This window comes from Ovis aries, chromosome 22 (assembly GCF_016772045.2).
Source record: "Ovis aries strain OAR_USU_Benz2616 breed Rambouillet chromosome 22, ARS-UI_Ramb_v3.0, whole genome shotgun sequence".
Taxonomy (NCBI): domain Eukaryota; kingdom Metazoa; phylum Chordata; class Mammalia; order Artiodactyla; family Bovidae; genus Ovis; species Ovis aries.
The window spans coordinates 34,144,577-34,162,379 of NC_056075.1; the positions used below are offsets into that span (position 1 = coordinate 34,144,577).

The 17,803-nt window shown below is 37.8% G+C and overlaps 1 protein-coding gene across 2 annotated transcripts in view; it reads right to left on the bottom strand.

Annotated features, from left to right (window-relative positions):
- CCDC186 (coiled-coil domain containing 186) overlaps positions 1-17,803 on the bottom strand; it is a 40,255-nt gene that overhangs the window by 7,773 nt on the left and 14,679 nt on the right. For both annotated transcript variants that reach the window (XM_027960636.3, XM_060404722.1), the window contains exons 3-13: positions 16,904-17,030; positions 13,815-13,943; positions 12,806-13,018; positions 11,498-11,617; positions 8,454-8,558; positions 7,877-7,975; positions 7,626-7,712; positions 5,997-6,139; positions 3,010-3,265; positions 2,025-2,214; positions 812-892 (exon numbers count right to left, since the gene is read on the bottom strand). In XM_027960636.3, coding sequence (XP_027816437.1) covers positions 812-892; positions 2,025-2,214; positions 3,010-3,265; positions 5,997-6,139; positions 7,626-7,712; positions 7,877-7,975; positions 8,454-8,558; positions 11,498-11,617; positions 12,806-13,018; positions 13,815-13,943; positions 16,904-17,030 — 1,550 coding nt within the window. The remainder of the gene's footprint in view (positions 1-811; positions 893-2,024; positions 2,215-3,009; positions 3,266-5,996; positions 6,140-7,625; positions 7,713-7,876; positions 7,976-8,453; positions 8,559-11,497; positions 11,618-12,805; positions 13,019-13,814; positions 13,944-16,903; positions 17,031-17,803) is intronic.

Genomic DNA, 17,803 nt, shown 5'->3' on the forward strand with positions numbered 1-17,803 from the left:
ACTCTGAATTTTAAGTTAACCCATTTATAAAATGGGAATTACAACACTTATCTCACATGACTGTTCTGTGAGTAGATGATATGTTTAAAGCACTCGGCATGGTTCCTGGCATTCCAAATATGATAAATATGCTGATATTTTGCTAATTATCATTTTCACAATGCTATCAATCAATTTTATAGACTATTAATTTTTGCTTTAAACTAGAGGCATATTTTAGTAAAAGACATGGCAACCCACACTAGTATTCTTGCCTCGAGAATTCCATAGACAGAGGAGCCTGGAGGGGCTGCAGTCCATGGGGTCGCAAATAGAGTTGGACATGACTGAGCGACTCAACAAGAGGCATATTTACCATGAAAAAGCAAAAAGATTCAGAAATACATACATATATATATATAAAATCTGAAATATAATGATGACCCCATCTCATTAGGTCTCAGGTGTTAAAAGCAATATAAAATTAAAAGAAAATGGAAGACGTGCTATACCGTATCTTTCTATAGAGATGGATATAAATATGAACTGAAAAATGGAAGAAGAAATTGACGCACAGAATGAAAAAGCAGGTAAGGAAAAGGAGGTAAGGAGACAGATGGTATAGAACCCCATGACAAACTTAAAATCCTGTGTAATGATTAGAACTTAAATGTTTTAACTGGAAATATTTTTTACAATATAATTGTGTATAACCACTGTTTTATATAATTCAAAATGACAGAAAAACATATCGATACCTTGTAGAACAAAAAATGCTGTTTCTTTTGATAATCAATCACTGAAAAACAACTATAAAAGCATTAGTTTTCACCTGATGAACTAGAGCGACTTCCCATGCTGCTGCCTTCTTTATCACAGCTTCCATTCTCAACCTGATCTAACTTTCTTCGTGCTGCAGGAAAAGAAATGGATTACTTGTAACAACAATCATGACCACCTGCCCCCATTATCTCTGATTTTAACTGCTAAAATCACTTAGGCCAAAATGGCATAAGTGACAAAAGAAATTTCTTGAATACATACTTTCAACAGGAGGTCTGTAGGGTCATTCACATAAAAGGACATCTAGAAACGCACAGGTCAAATACAAAATACATGGAAATAACATTATGATAACAACGGATACTGACATCATTTAGGCACACAGAATCTAACTTCTGGAGTCCTGGAAGATTTAAAAGAACTCCACAGTACCAGAAAATCCCCCCAAATTTCCCTTCAATTACATCTATGAAAACTAAATTCTTCTGGCAAGTATCTGAATATATTTCTATTAAGTAAATGCTAAGTCCCTTTTACCATATTACTGTATGTCACCCTATTTTAATACAAATAAAACAGTGGGCAGTAGTAGAGAACAGGATGTCAGACTATCTTTTATTCAGCTGTGTATCCAATCACATAGCAGACTCCAAAAACTGTATAAATTTTTAAATGACAGAAATTTGAGTTCCAGTTCTAGCTGTCAATCGTTGTGTTCTGGAAATTTATAACTTTTCTGGATCTCAGTTTCCCCTAAAATTAAGGGTTAGGATTCAACGATCTCTAAGTTAGAGATCATCAAGGTGGGTGCAGGTACCCCAGATGCTGTACATAACAATTCATAGACAAGTGCAGGCAGAAAATACTAGCACTCTACTTGTATTTAATCTGATCTTCTTAAATTTATATTTTTCATGTTTTTCTAATGTGCATAAAACAGAGTGATACATGTTTACAATTTACAAACTGGAGAACAAATACTTAAACGCTTTTCATTGACAGTATCATGTAATTGCTGTCCTGGAAAGGCACTTTCCCCATTCTTATATTCTGTGATTCTGTGAATAAAAGTATTTTAGCATAGAACATGCTTTAAACTATTTATGAAACAACAAGGTCAGTCATTTGGTTTATGAACATTAAGAAGAACCTACAGCTCTACCCAATGTGGGAGAAACTAATGTAAAACATATTTTTTCTATGAATCCTTCAACAAAAAGAAACAAGAACACTTAAGATCTAAATGCAGAAGAACTGTATACCTTGCTGAAGTTGTTTGGTAAGATCCTTGACACTAGAGGCGTGTTTACGTCTTTGAGTCACTAACTCATCTTTTAATTCTTCAACCTGGGTACTCAATGCTTTAACTTCAGTTTGTGTACAAGTGAGTTCAGCTTGCAGAGCCTGGACTTCCTCTTTTCGCAGTTCTTCTTCTTTTAACAATCTACTTTCCTAAATATTAAAATAAGATAAAAATACCAATTTCTGATATGTTTTAATTATTGCTCAGAGTTTAAAACCTCAAAAATACAAGGTCTTTGGTACTGAATTCTTCTATCATCACTCCTTACCAGGTTGTTAATTGTGTTCCTCAAATTTCTTATACAGTAAAGCGGGGTGGGGGGGGTGAAGGGGAGGAGTGATATTTTAATGCATCTGACACCCCACACAAGCAAAACAACATGCGATACAGGTTTCTGTAGTTTTGGACTAGAGTCCTAAATTATTTTTAGGAGTAACTTAAGACCCCCCCACAACTTGGAAATATTAAAACCATTTTAATTTAAGCTATAAAAATACAGAAATTTAAAGTCCTATTAAGAAATACATGGTAATTCCAGTTAGGAATGGCAAAAATCCTGGTTTTCTTACTTTCAAAAATGAAATACTTCTTCATAACAATGTTAGGGAGAAATTTTATTATAAAACACGTAAGTTGAAAGGAAAAACTGACATTTCTCATAGCATTTGAAATGATCAGAAAGTCCGTGCCCGTCCCACCAAGAAGAGCTTAATCATCCACCATTAGGGTTACATCTCTGCCGCTGCCGCTGCTGAGTCGCTTCAGTCGTGTCCGACTCCGTGCGACCCCATAGACGGCAGCCCACCAGGCTCTCCCGTCCCTGGGATTCTCCAGGCAAGAACATTGGAGCGGGTTGCCATTTCCTTCTCCAATGCATGAAAGTAAAACTTAATTTGTGCTTCTTGCTGTGTTGCCTTAAAAGTTAAATGTACACTAATACTTACCAAATTCATATTTGTCTGTTTCATGTGTTCACATTGGCTTTGTAACTGACTTTCACTACAGGAAAGTTTATCAAACTGTGACTGCAAAGAATTGGATTCAGATTGAAGCTGTGCATTCTTACTAGTGAGCTTTTCTGTAAACAGTAGTAGCTCAGATTCTCTTTTCCTACTGCCTTCGATGTCTTTTTGTAGGTCATTAATCAAAGAATTAAGACTTTCCACTTCTTCCTTCAAATTTTCAATTTCTTGTTTACCTCTAAAAAACAAAGTTTATATTTAAGAAAAAAATTAACTATTAAAGGACATTAAGGGTTTGAGAATTTTCATTGACTGAAATGCTTTAAAAGGTACTTTTATTCATTCATTCAAATACTTATTTGGAGCACTACAAATGCCTAATATATGCTAGGAACTAAGAGCTCACTAAGAGCTATAAGCAAGACTGATTTAACTCCTGCTTTCAAAAAGCTTTTAATCAAGCACTGTGAAAAAACATTTTTGATGATGAAAGCACAGAGTGTGAGTGATTAAAATAATACTTAAAGGGTTAGCAAACTTTTCCTATAAAAGACCCAGAGAGTAAACAACATAGGTTTCTGGGGCACATGGCCTTTGTTGCAACTGTTCTAACTAAGCCGCTGTAGTGTGAGAGCGGCCACACAACACATAAAGGAACGAGAGTGGCTGTGTGCCCCAAAAAAGTTTCTCTACCAAAAGAGGGAGTGAGCTGGAATCGCCTTATGGGCCACAGAGTGCAAATTCCTGAATAAGAGCAGAAGTAGGAGTGAGCAGAAGACATCACATTCCAGGCAGACGAAACAGTATGTGCAAGGCTGGGAAGGGAACGAGAGAAGGACGTCTTGCTGATACTAACAGACAGATATTCAATGCTGATGAGGATAAAGACCATACTATATCCTAGCACTTACACAGGGCTCCACATCTGTATAACCCTAACTAGGAGACAATTAATCAATGTTTGTTAACCAACTACTGCTGAAACACGGAATGAAAAAGGAGAACGCAGAGGAGGAGAAGCAATGTTACTAATGATCATTCAAGCCACGTTAAGACATCTGCACTCACCAGGCAATCCTTGAGGCAATGGGAAATCACTGAAAGGTCTGAGACTTCCTTTTTTAAAAAGATCATGTTAACTACACTGTAGTAAACTGACTAAAAGGGAAGTAAGCAAACAACAACAACAGTTTAGAAGCTGTGGCAGTTTTCTAGATGACAGCTGGTAATGGCTTAGATGATGGTAGTAGCAACGGGAATGTAAAAAGTAAATGGACTTGAAAGATATTAACGAGTTAGCATCAAAAATATTTTGTGACTGGTGACGTGGGAGGGAAAGGATAGACGAGCCAAGGGTAACCCCCAGGTTTCTGGATTGGAAAATCGTTTGGATGTCACACTCATCACTCATCTCAGCAACATCAGAGAAACGTATTTGCAGGCAAGGCAGATGAACCAGTTTTGGACATGTTAAAAAGTCTGAGGTGTCTTTGATACTTGCATGTCTAGAGTTCAGCAAAAACGGTTAAAGATAATAACGTGAAGGTTCTGCAACACATTACAGGAAGAGTTAGGATCACCCAGGGGTATAATAAAATAAGAATAAAAGACAGCTTTATGACAGAAAGAGAGGGCTGCCAAGGAGACAAAAAAGACTAGCCAGAAAGTTGGGGAGGAACACCAGGAGAGCACAGCGAAATTCATTTGGCTTCAGCCAAAGGAATGGAGGCATGTCAAGAAAGGTAAGGGGCTTAGTGTGTCCATGCTGAACACTCAAGCATGGCTTAATCTGGGAAGTATCTACTATATTTAAGGATGTATTAGCAGTCTGTAATGGTACACTGGGGAAGCTTGAAGAAAATGGAGGGAAATAGAAGAGCAAAGGATGCAAAGAAATGGAGGAGGGCTACAGATGATTCTATAAAGACGTGGTTGTGAAGAAAAGGAGAAGCGCGATCATAGGACTTCTGAAGTTTTTAAGATGGAGTAACATTTAAATGTAGACAGAAGAAAAGAGGGAGACAGTGAAAAGAGGGAGGTAAGAGATAAAGGAAAAAGAAGCAATGATCAAGGAAGACCCTGAGAAGGCAGAAGAGCATGGGATCCACAGCAGAAGTAGAGACCACAATCTGATTCAGAAATAGGAACATTTCTTGCACAAAAACAGAAGGAAAAGAAAAATGACTGCAGATGCAGGCAAGCTCATAAGACTGACAGCAAGAGGCGGAGCTGTCCATTTACAGCTCCTTTTTTCTGCCAAGAATAAAGAGCAAGGAGAGAGAGGAGGTCACCGTGAAAGCAGGATGGTTTGCAACAGACACTAAGACAGGGGAGAAGAGTCTAAGGACATATGGTAGGCCTGGGGGTGCAGTAGTAGTCCCAGCTGAGGTTGCTAACCATGAATTTATAGCAGCAGCATCTGGATGATGGTGAAGATCTCTTCAGCAACACTCAGCAGCCTGGGTGTTGGTAGGGTATAAAAAAGAAGATATTTGGATCCAGTCTGAATCCAGGCTTTGTCAGGTAAAGTCCTAAGTAGAACTCAACTAACTGGTGTTGTAAGAAGACAAGGAATAATGTTACCTCCTGATCGCAAGCTATATACATGCAAAGATACAGACAAAGATACAAATCTACCTTTTAGAAGAAACACTACTGTGTATAAGTAACAGAATTTGAAAGCTAAGGAATGGATTAAAAAAAAACAAACCCATAATCCATTTTGTCTTATAAATAATTACTGCCAATGTTTACATAAGAATATAAACTTTGATTTTTAGAAGCTGTGTTGGGAACCTCAAAAATAACCCAAAACAGTTCAAATGAAGATAGGGATTAAAAAAATTTTTTTTGCCTAGTAAAATATAAGATTATTCTTATTTAATGCAATGACTGCATTTAAAAATAGCAACTTAGGTAGAATCAAAAAGCCTCTTGATTAGCACAAACAGAAGTTGCTCATTTTATACCTCTGATGCTGCTCCTGTATCTGATCTGCAGTTTTCACTTTGTCCAACAAATTCTGAATTTCAGCTTTTTGGCGATTAATAATCTCTTTATATTTTGATAATTCATCTTCTGTCCTCAATCGTTCATCTTCTAGACATTTTACCTATCAAATAATCACAAGCAAGTTAAACTACAAAACGGTATTTTCTTGTTCCTTATTAGCTATTTCAGATAGTGGGTATATTTTAATAATCTAAGCTGAATTGTGAAGCAGTATTAATTAACATGAAGAAAATACAGCAAGAAGTTAATACTCCTGTGTTTCAGTCTCAGATTCCTCATGATTTAGTCATGGCAGTTTCAGCATGCCACTTCATTTCTGCTGCACCTCCATTTTCTCCTCTGAAGAGGATATACCTTCCCTAGATGGGAACCAGTGGAAACAGTGTCAGACTTTATTTTGGGGGGCTCCAAAATCACTGCAGATGGTGATTGCAGCCATGAAATTAAAAGACGCTTACTCCTTGGAAGGAAGGTTATGACCAACCTAGACAGCATATTCAAAAGCAGAGACATTACTTTGCCAAAAAAGGTCCGTCTACTCAAGGCTGTGGTTTTTCCAGTGGTCATGTATGGATGTGAGAGTTGGACTGTGAAGAAGGGTGAGCGCCGGAGAATTGATGCCTTTGAACTGTGGTGTTGGAGAAGACTCTTTAGAGTCCCTTGGACTGCAAGGAGATCCAACCAGTCCATTCTGAAGGAGATCAGTCCTGGGATTTCTTTGGAAGGAATGATGCTGAAGCTGAAACTCCAGTACTCTGGCCACCTCATGCGAAGAGTTGACTCACTGGAAAAGACTCTGATGCTGGGAGGGATTGGGGGTGGGAGGAGAAGGGGACGACAGAGAATGAGATGGCTGGATGGCATCGCTGACTCGATGGACATGAGTCTGAGTGAACTCCGGGAGTTGGTGATGGACAAGGAGGCCTGGTGTGCTGTGATTCATGGGGTCGCAAAGAGTCGGACACGACTGAGTGACTGAACTGAACTGAACCTACCTCAAAGTACTGGCATAAAGAAAAAACAGAAGGGCATATGACAGACACTTTAAAAATTAAGTGATCATAAATTCAAGATGGTTACCTGAAAGCTTATTTCTAAGTAAATGAAAGATACACAATGATAACATATTTGACACTTACATTAAAAGGGATACTATTCTTATAAGGAAACATTAGAAAAGATTTAGGAGACTGCTAAAAATTAAACCTGTATACAAGACTATTAAATATATTCAAGAGAAATGTACAGTCTTGCTATTATTTCCTGACATAGTTCTAAAGCCCATGTATCTTCCCAATTAATTTGCTAGTAAGACTGCCTTTAGATCAGAGGTCCAAGGATAAGTTACAGATAGAGCAAATGTGCTGTGAAACAGGGATGTTTGGCAAACACTTTAAAAGGACTGAAATGGAAGACATTTTTATTTCTCTAAGAGTCAGTTTTGTTGCTAGGGAATTGACATGCTACTTTTTGATTTTAGATTATTTCTACATGAATATCCTTTCCCCAATATTTAAAAGTCAGAATGAGTACTAAATTAAAGCTGTTTACCCGTCCTCTAGAGTCACGACTAAAGACTGAATTACCTTTGTTCTCAGCGTCCTTAGCTCATCCATGCCCTCCTTAAATGTCCTCTTCAGATCTTCTAGTTCCTTTATTTTGGCATGATGCATCTTTATAAAAGTTCAAAAGAAACTACAAATCATTATATGCTAAACCAGATCTAACATTTATTGCCTGCTCCTTCTAAAAGGCCTTAAAAGTAGATGGCAATAAGCACTTGTTTCTCTCCTTCAATATTACACCATCTAAGGTATACAAATACAGAGCTACTCACTTCTAGCTGGTCAGATTTTTCCTGCATTTGTTTTTCAAGTTCTCCTTTTGTGACTCTAAGCTTGGCATCAAGCTCATTTGATTTAATTTCTTCTGACTCCTAAGGGAAAAGAAACGACAAAAGTATGGCAAGTTTTTAAAGTTTTATGCTTTGAAATGTGAAGACAGCTTTTGCAAGTAAGTTTACTAATCATAAAATACATAGCTCATGCATCTAAAATTGATGACTGCATTAAAAATTTTAATATATCAATTTTGCACCAACAGAAGAGCATATTTAATATGCGTATTACACAGAGTGGGCTTTTTTTTCCTAAGTTATACATTTCCTTGTACTCACCTTTCTTCTAAAGTTTTATAGTGTTTTTATTTGTCCAAACACTTTTCTAGTAAGATTTCTATTTAAGCTGCAAGTATTTTAACATAGGAAATAGCCTGCATTTAATTTGGCTGCCCTAGAAAATCTACTCCACATTTCAAATACTACAGATACAAAAATTTATGAAACAAGAGTATTAATATTTGCTAAAACTTGTTATAACTTGTTATAAATAAATCTATTCAAAACTTTAGCATACCTGATATGTTTTTATCATATCTTGACAATTTTTCCTAATCTGATCTGCTTCTTCCTTTGCTTGAGTTAATTTTGTTGTTGTTTCTTTGAGTTTATCTTTGGTTTCCTGCATTGACAAAAAGACAGTGTGAGATGACAGAAAATATGTATTGGTCTCTGCCCCCAATTCCTGACAGAGCTCCTAAAACCCGTCATAGCCTGGGTCAGGGCCTGGCGTCTGAAGTGGCAGGTTGGGGAGGTTTTGTGGGACTGACACTCTTTCTGGATGGACAATATCAAAGTGAGTTCAACTGCAGGTCACTCAGCTGGTGCCACACACAACTGCTAAGGGAAAAGCCTCCACACACTGGTGACATGAGTCAGCAGTGAAGTGTTTTGTGTAAAAGTAAAGGGGACACACAAGAAGAAACCCACAGGAGGGGAGAACTGGATTTTTCCCTTTGCTGGAGGAAAACTGTTTTGTTTTTTTTTTTTAATTTACAGACAGCAACAAGGCTGGCACAGTGATGTGATCAATGGTGAGAACCACGGCCAGAGTAGAGAAAGTTGTTGTCTCAGCACTGCCACTGGAGTCAGAAACGATTCAGTAATAATACTTTGCGCTTCTGACAAAAAACTAATGTGGCCTGCACAGTTGATTGATCAAGTCATTAAATAAAGTTAAACGTGACAGTTTTCCGCAAATCCCTAGAAGCTACTAACCTCATGGAAAGGGCAAACTTAACTCAGATGGCCACTGTGGGCAAGAGTCTCTTGGAAGAAATGGAGAAGCCCTCACAGTCAGCAAGAGTCTGAAATGCAGTGCTTGGGTGCAACCTCAAAAACGACAGAAGGATTTCTATTTGTTTCCAAGGCAAACCATTCAATATCACAGTAATCCAAGTCTAAGCCCCAACCAGTAATGCTGAAGAAGCTGAAGTTGTACAGTTCTATGAAGACCTACAAGATCTTCTAGAACCAACACCCAAAAAAGATGTCCTTTTCATAATAGGGGACAGGAATGCAAAAGTAGGAAGTCAAGACATACCTGGAGTAACAGGCAAATTTGGCCTTGGAGTATAGCATGAAGCAGGGCAAAGGCTAAAAAAGAGTTTTGCCAAGAGAATGCACTGGTCATAACAAACACCCTCTGCCAACAACACAAGAAAAGACTCTATACATGGACATCACCAGATGGTCAATACCAAAATCAAATTGATCATATTCTTTGCAGCCAAAGATGGACAGAAGCTTTATAAAAAAGATCTGAGCCAAGTCGCTCAGTCGTGTCCATCTCTTTGCAACTAACATTTCTACCAACTTGAATTATTTAAAGAGATAACAGGGACTTCCCTCGTGGTCCAGTGGCTAAGACTGCACACTCCCAATGCAGCGGGCCCAGGTTTGATCCCTTGTCAGGGAGCTAAATTTCAAATGCCACAACGCCACAACTAAGAGTTCGAATGCCACAACTAAAACCTAGTGCAGCCCAATCATTATCAATAAATTTTAAAAAGCCAAATTAAAAAAATCCTATCTAATATATAAATCATGCAAGGAAATACCTTTCCATAATCTGGAAAACTCAGCTGTGGCCACAGGACTGGAAAAAGTCAGTTTTCATTTCAATCTCGAAGAAAGGAAACGCCAAAGAATGCTCAAACTACCACACATTTGCACTCATCTCACACGCTAGTAAAGTCATGCTCAAAATTCTCCAAGCCAGGCTTCAACAGTACATGAACCATGAACTTCCAGATGTTCAAGTTGGTTTTAGAAAAGGCAGAGGAACCAGAGATCAAATTGCCAGCATCTGCTGGATCATCAAAAAGGCAAGAGAGTTCCAGAAAAACGTCTATTTCTTCTTTATTGACTATACCAAAGCCTTTGACTGTATGGATCACAATAAACTGTGGAAAATTCTCAAAGAGATGGGAATACCAGACCACCTGATCTGCTTCTTGAGAAACCTGTATGCAGGTCAGGAAGCAACAGTTAGAACTGGACATGGAACAGACTGGTTCCAAATAGGAAAAGGAGTACGTCAAGGCTGTATATTGTCACCCTGCTTATTTAACTTCTATGCAGAGTACATCATGAGAAATGCTGGGCTGGAAGAAGCACAAGCTGGAATCAAGATTGCCGGGAGAAATATCAATAACCTCAGATATGCAGATGACACCACCGTTATGGCAGAAAGTGAGGAGGAGCTAAAAAGCCTCTTGATGAAAGAGGAGAGTGAAAAAGTTGGCTTAAAGCTCAACATTCAGAAAACAAAGATCATGGCATCCGGTCCCATCACTTCATGGGAAATAGATGGGGAAACAGTGGAAACAGTGTCAGACTTTACTTTTTTGGGCTCCAAAATCACTGCAGATTGTGATTGCAGCCATGAAATTAAAAGACGCTTACTCCTTGGAAGGAAAGTTATGACCAACCTAGATAGCATACTGAAAAGCAGAGATATTACTTTGCCAACAAAGGTCCGTCTAGTCGAAGCTATGGTTTTTCCAGGAGTCATGAATGGATGTGAATGTTGGACTATAAAGAAAGCTGAGCACTGAGGAATTGATGCTTTTGAACTGTGGTGTTGGAGAAGACTCTTCAGAGTTCCTTGGACTGCAAGGAGGCCAACCAGTCCATCCTAAAGGAGATCAGTCCTGGGTGTTCATTGGAGGAACTGATGCTGAAGCTGAAACTCCAATACCTTGGCCACTTGATGCGAAGAACCGACTCATTTGAAAAGACCCTGATGCTGGGATAGATCGAGGGCAAGGATGAGAAGGGGATGACAGAAGGCTGGATGCCATCACCGACTCAAGGACTTGAGTTTAGGTAGGCTCCAGTAGTTAGTGATGGACACGGAGGACTGGTGTGCTGCGGTTCATGGGGTCGCAGAGAGTCGGACGTGATTGAGTGACTGGACTGAACTGAATCACCAAATATTTTGGCTCAAGCTATCCTACAGGAGTCACTAAAATAAGCTTTATGTCTGATTAATAACTGTTGCTATATTTGTTCTTATAACTGATTCTAACAGTTTTTCCACTGTGTTACAGTACTTACCTTATGTGAATCCATTTCTGCTTTTAATTTGTTTTGTGCCCATTTTACTTTAATGATGTGAGAGTTGATATCTTCCTTTAATTTGTCTATTTCTCTGATGAGTCGGGTAGCTTCACCTTCCTAAAATAATATCACTGGGTCATATTTTTCATTTAAACAATGAGCAATCATTTGTGTGTCTTTCATATCTCAAGAAAATCAATGCAATCCAGGGGCTAGCACTTTATGGCTCACAAACGATAAAACTGATTTACAGTTTAAATCACAAGAGGAAAGTAAAATCCTAAAACCAATGAACAGATATAAGATGATTAACATTTATACTTTAACCAACTATTATGTTTTGTGAGTATAAGCATACCTCTGGTGCTTCCCAAAAGGCTGACATAAGGTGAAATATAAATTAAATTGGTTTTGCCAGAATTCCTGAGAATGACAACATTTCTGAACTAAAACTTAGTAGAAAATAACACTGATTATCAAGAAATGATAACCTGCTGGACACAAAAACTATGTCATGAGGCTGTTAGTTAAAAGCAAGGGCTCTGAATAGCTCGTAATTAAATCTCTTTAAACAGCATCTAAAGACATGTTTTTCTGCAAGAAAAATATAAATCCTATTCTATGAGCGTTACATTAAAATTCTGGTCAAATTATACTTCTAGCTCAAAAACTAGGCTTCCCTGGTAGCTCAGCTATTAAACAAATATGCCTGCAATGCAGGAGACCCCAGTTCGATTCCTGGGTTGGGAAGATCCCCTGGAGAAGGGACAGGCTATCCACTCCAGCAGTCTTGGGCTTCCCTGGTAACTAGGTTGGTAAAGAATCTGCCTGCAACGAGGGAGAGCTGGGTTCGATCCCTGGGTTGGGAAGATCCTCTGGAAAAGGGAACAGCTACCTACTGCAGTATTCTGGCCTAGAGAATTCCATGGACTGTATGGACCATGGGGTCGCAAAGAGTTGGGCATGACTGAGCGACTTTCACTTTCATGTGTATCTTTTACGAAAGTAAAATCCTCCTTTGAAGCACGAAGTCATTTCTAAAACATGTAGCTTTTAAAAGATAGTTTTAAAAAAGATCTAATAAACAACATGTGTCAGGTTCTGATATTTTCACAGGAAAAATGTTTTGCAGCTAGCTAACAAGATACTGGAATTATTAAAGCATTCACATTCTTTGAAGGTAAACTAACAAAAACAGCTTTATGTTTAACAGTGATTGAACCATGTTAATTTATGATTATTTGATTAAATAAGGAAAAGCAAAGAGAATAAGCTTCAGGTAAGGTACAATATCAAAAGTGATACCTTTGTTTCATACAGCTGGTGTAATCGTCCTTTCTCCTGAGAAAGTTGCTTAATTTTGCTAGTGTTTTTTTCACATTCTTTATTTGCATCTCTAAGTTTTTTTTCAAGTATCTCTTTTTCCTTCCGAAGGTCTAAAGATTCCTTCTCACCTCTTACATACTTCATTACCATTGCTTCTTTTTCCTGGCGTGCCTCTTCACATTTCTTGTTGGCCTTTGAAAAAAGTATCTAGCGTTAATAAAACATGGATTTTAAAGTAAAAATAAACTAAAACAAATAATATTTTCCTACAATATCACCATGTTTTAATTTTCTTACATTTTTGGAACCTGTGTCATGAAATCATAAAAAAGAAATGATACAATGAACAAATTAATATCACTAACATTTGCTTCTTCCATTTCCTATTTCTTTTCCTTTAGCTAATACAGATGCTATATTCCATTTATGCCTTCAGATCACTTTTCCACTCTTTCCTAGCCTGCCCTGTGCTCTGGGAAAATGACCATCAGGGACCATATTAACAAGTTTCTTTGTCCTCATACAAAGAAAAGTTTGGAAGAAGACATGTTTTACTGTTTGAATTGTTATTGTGTACAATTTATTATCATTCTGTTTTTATTTTAAAATATAATCCTAATCCTAACAGTTATTTTAATGAAACTATGTTTAGGTTCACTAAAGCTATTAACTTTTTAATGTCTTATCCTCTATATTTTTCTTTAATTAGTATAAACGGTTTGAGAACTGATAGTGTAAATGTTAAGCATGTAACAATCCTACTGCTCAGGGTCAGCATACTGTAAAGAATCACAGAAATAAGAATTGAAGTTTTTTGTAGTTAACATACATCTATGTAATGCTTTAGCATGTTTAAAATCCTATTCCTGAAAAAAAATAAAATAAAATAAAATCCTATTCCTAGTACACACTAATGTCTAAAATTATCTAACAGGATTAAATAAACAAAAAGTCAACGGAGAGTTAATAATGATGATTTGAAAAATACCTGTTCCATCCGATGGGCCATCTCTTTGTGTAATTGCTGAATTGCGTTTTTGGCTGCAATGTCTTGAGCTAATACTTTATCTTTGGAAGCCTGAACTTCTTTATTAAGTTCCTCTATTCTTGTTTCTAACTGTAAAGAAAATTATTTCCAGATCATTTTTATAGTATAACAAACAGACCACTAACATTTCAAATAAATATAAATTATATGAGCATAAAGAATTCAAGAATATACTTCAGCCATAGACAGAAAAAGTAAACATTAATGATGTCCCAATATATCATTAGAATTAAGTTAGTATAAATCTGAAGCAGACTCTGAGAAGAAAGATGGTAAGCTCTAGAGTAATTATCAATGAAATAACTCAAAAAATAGTTACAATATCATGAAAAAAATTAAAATGTTACGTATTTACTTAATGCAATATAAAGCAGTAAGTGAGGAATAAGGAAACAAAATAGGAACATACCAAAAAAGACATAAAGAAACTATAGACATAAAATACTCAAAAATGGTGGACATAAATCTATAAACCTAACCCATAACCCTAGTCTTAAATATTGTAAAAGCTACAATTTGGTAGAAATCTTGAAAAAAATTACACTAAGAAGCTAGATATTACATGGCTGCACTTATATGAAGGAAAAGGAAACATATGTGATTCTATTTATATGAAATAGTCAGAACTGGCAAATAGAGAGAGAGACAGAAAGCAGGTTAGTTGTCCCCTAGGGCTGAGGAGAGACAGCTGACAGGGGCTGGAGGGAGATGAGGGGTGACTACTAATGGGCTTGTAGTTTTTTCATGTGACGAAACTTTCTAAAATTGTGACAAAATGTACAACTGAAAACCACCAAACTGCATACTAAAATGAGTAAATTATGTGGCATGTGAATTATATATCAATGAAACTGCTATAAAAAACCCTACATGTTAGCTTATAGTACACATGTGCTAATTTTCCTTATGACAACACTGTCCAACAGCAAGACAAGCCCAATATTTTAGTAGCAACATTTTAAAAAGTAAAAAGAGACAGGTGAAATAAGTGTTTCATTAAACTCAACATATACAGAATATCATTTCAACAGGTAGTCAGCATTAAAAACTGAGCCATTTTACCCCTTTCTGTGCTGTCTTTGAAGTGCATATCTCACACGTACATCACCTCTTAATGTGGACTAGCCACCTTTTGCTGCTGCTGCTGCTGCTGCTAAGTCGCTTTAGTAGCGTCCGACTCTGTGCGACCCCATAGACGGCAGCCCACCAGGCTCCCCCATCCCTGGGATTCTCCAGGCAAGAACACGGGAGTGGGTTTCCATTTCCTTCTCCAGTGCATGAAAGTGAAAAGTGAAAGTGAAGTCGCTCAGTCGTGTGTCCGACTCTTCGCGACCCCATGGACTGCTGCCTACCAGGCTCCCCCATCCACGGGATTTTCCAGGCAAGAGTACTGGAGTGGGGTGCCACTGCCTTCTCCAAGACACCTTTTACATTCCCAATATCACGATGGCTAGTGGCAGCCATATTAAGTGGTACAAATTCAAAGATAAAATTAGGAAAGAAAACTCTGCTATACTGGCTAGCAAAAGAAAGGTAAATCGAATTTTCTCCTTTAAAAAGGCACAACTACTCACAAGTTCAAGAAAAAAACAGCTCTGCTTAGCCCCCATCTGTTTATTCTGACGTTTCTGGTCATCAGCAGTGATCTGTCTACCAAAATTCATATTCAGCCCCACACTTTAAAATTAAGGCACCCTCACTTTAAAATTCTAAGTTCGGTCTACATGTGGTAGACGACACACACACACACACACACACACACACACACACACACACAAATCAGGATTAAACTTTCCTGATTAAGTATAACAAAGTATAAGTGAAACTTGGTTTAACGTTTCATTATGGTATTACCAGCTGTTTACTTTTATTATCATTATACAGCTTTCTGTGAAAGATGAGGCAAAAAGAAAGATTTTAAGGCTACCATGTTTTTAACCTTGTCCACAGAAGAAAAGTGAAAGTGAAAGTCGCGCAGTTATGTCTGACTCTTTGCAACCCCATGGACTATATTCAGGCCATAGAATTCTCCTGGCCAGAGTACTGGAGTTGTAGCCTTTCCCTTCTCCAGAGGATCTTCCCAACCCAGGGATGGAATCACAATGCAGACAGATTCTTTACCAGCTGAGCAACAAGGGAAGCCCAGGAACACTGGAGGGGGTAGCCTACCCCTTCTCCAGAGGATCTTCCTGACCCAGGAAACGAACTGGGGTCTCCTTCATTGCAGGCAATTCTTTACCAGCTGAGCTACCAGGGAAAGCATAAAAAATTTTTAAAAAGGCAGCTCAAAAAGATAAAGAGCAGCTGAGCTACCAGTCTAGAATATGCACTTTGCTGATCCAAGCATCACAGTACATTTTTTAAAAAAAGAAAGGAAAAGAAAGGCTTGGAGAAACTAGCTAACCAGATAACATCTGAAGTAAGAGAGTCAGCCTTCAGTATAGTTTACAAAATACTAAGAACAGAATTATATAAGGGCTTCCCAGGCAGCACTAGTGGTAAAGAACCCGCTTGCCAATGCAGGAGCTGTAAGAGATGCAGATTCGATCTCTGTGTCGGGAAGATCCCCTGGAGGAGGAAATGGCCACCCACTCCAATATTTTTGCCTCAAGAATCCCATGGACAGAGGAGCCTGGTGGGCTACACTCTACGGAGTCACACAGGGTGGGACACAACTGAAGCGACTTAGCATGCATGTACACATAAGCTGTAAAACCTTCTAAGGCCAGATACAAGCATTTAGGTATATACTGCTTCTTCTGAAACAATCTATTCGACTTCCAAACAAACTGTCTTTCCTTCTCAGATATCTATTATACATACAATACTGCCACACATATCATATAAAAATATTAATTTACATAAAACAGAAAGATAAGGCTAGAACTCCCATTTCATAAAAGAGAATGCTTCACACACCAAGCAATCTTCTGCATTTAAAGTATGATTTAATTTACAGAACTTCAATTTATATACAAATTTTCAGGAATGTATTTAAGAACAGACTTCCAAGACTTTTGTCTTTTTACCTGTTTAATTGTGTTCATATGCTGTTTCTCTGTTTCTGTTCTTTTTTTAAGTTCTTCTCTTAAATTGTCTTTTTCTGAACAAATGTCTAAGATGAGTTCCTGATGCTTCTTATTTTCTTTAATTAACCTAAATATAAAAAGGCCAGTATAAGTAAAACATAATTGAAAATGTGGAAAATAATCTGTTTGTAGACTGAGGTGGAGATACTTATGATTAATAAACAAATATTTCCAAGTTATTCTTTTGTAATGATATATTCTACTTTTCTTGGGCTCCAAAATCACTGCAGATGGTGACTGCGGCCAAGAAATTTGAAAGACACTTGCTCCTTGGAAGAAAAGCTATGACAAACCTAGACAGCCTATTAAAAAGCAGAGATATCACTTTGCTGACAAAGGTCCATATAGTCAAAGCTATGGTTTTTCCAGTAGTCATGTATGGATGTGAGAGTCAGACCATAAAGAAGGCTGAGCACCAAAAAATTGATGCTTTCAAACTGTGCTGCTGGAGAAGACTCTTGACAGTCCCTTGGAGAGCAAGGAGATTAAACCAATCAATCCTAAAGGAAATTAACCCTGAATATTCATTCGAAGGACTGATGCTGAAGCTCCAATACTTTGGCCATGTGAACAGCCGACTCATCGGAAAAGACCCTGACGCTAGGAAAGACTGAGGGCAGGAGAAGCGGGTGACAGAGGATGAGATGGTTGGATAGTATCATCAACTCGACAGACATGAGTTTGAGCAATCTCCAGGAGCTGGTGATGGACAGGGAAGCCTGGCGTGCTGCAGTCCATGGGGTCACAAAGAGTCGGACATGACTGAGTGATTGAACAACATATTATACTTTACGAAACAGTCTCTGGCAAACAGGCTATTACCTTTTTTCTAGAAATCTG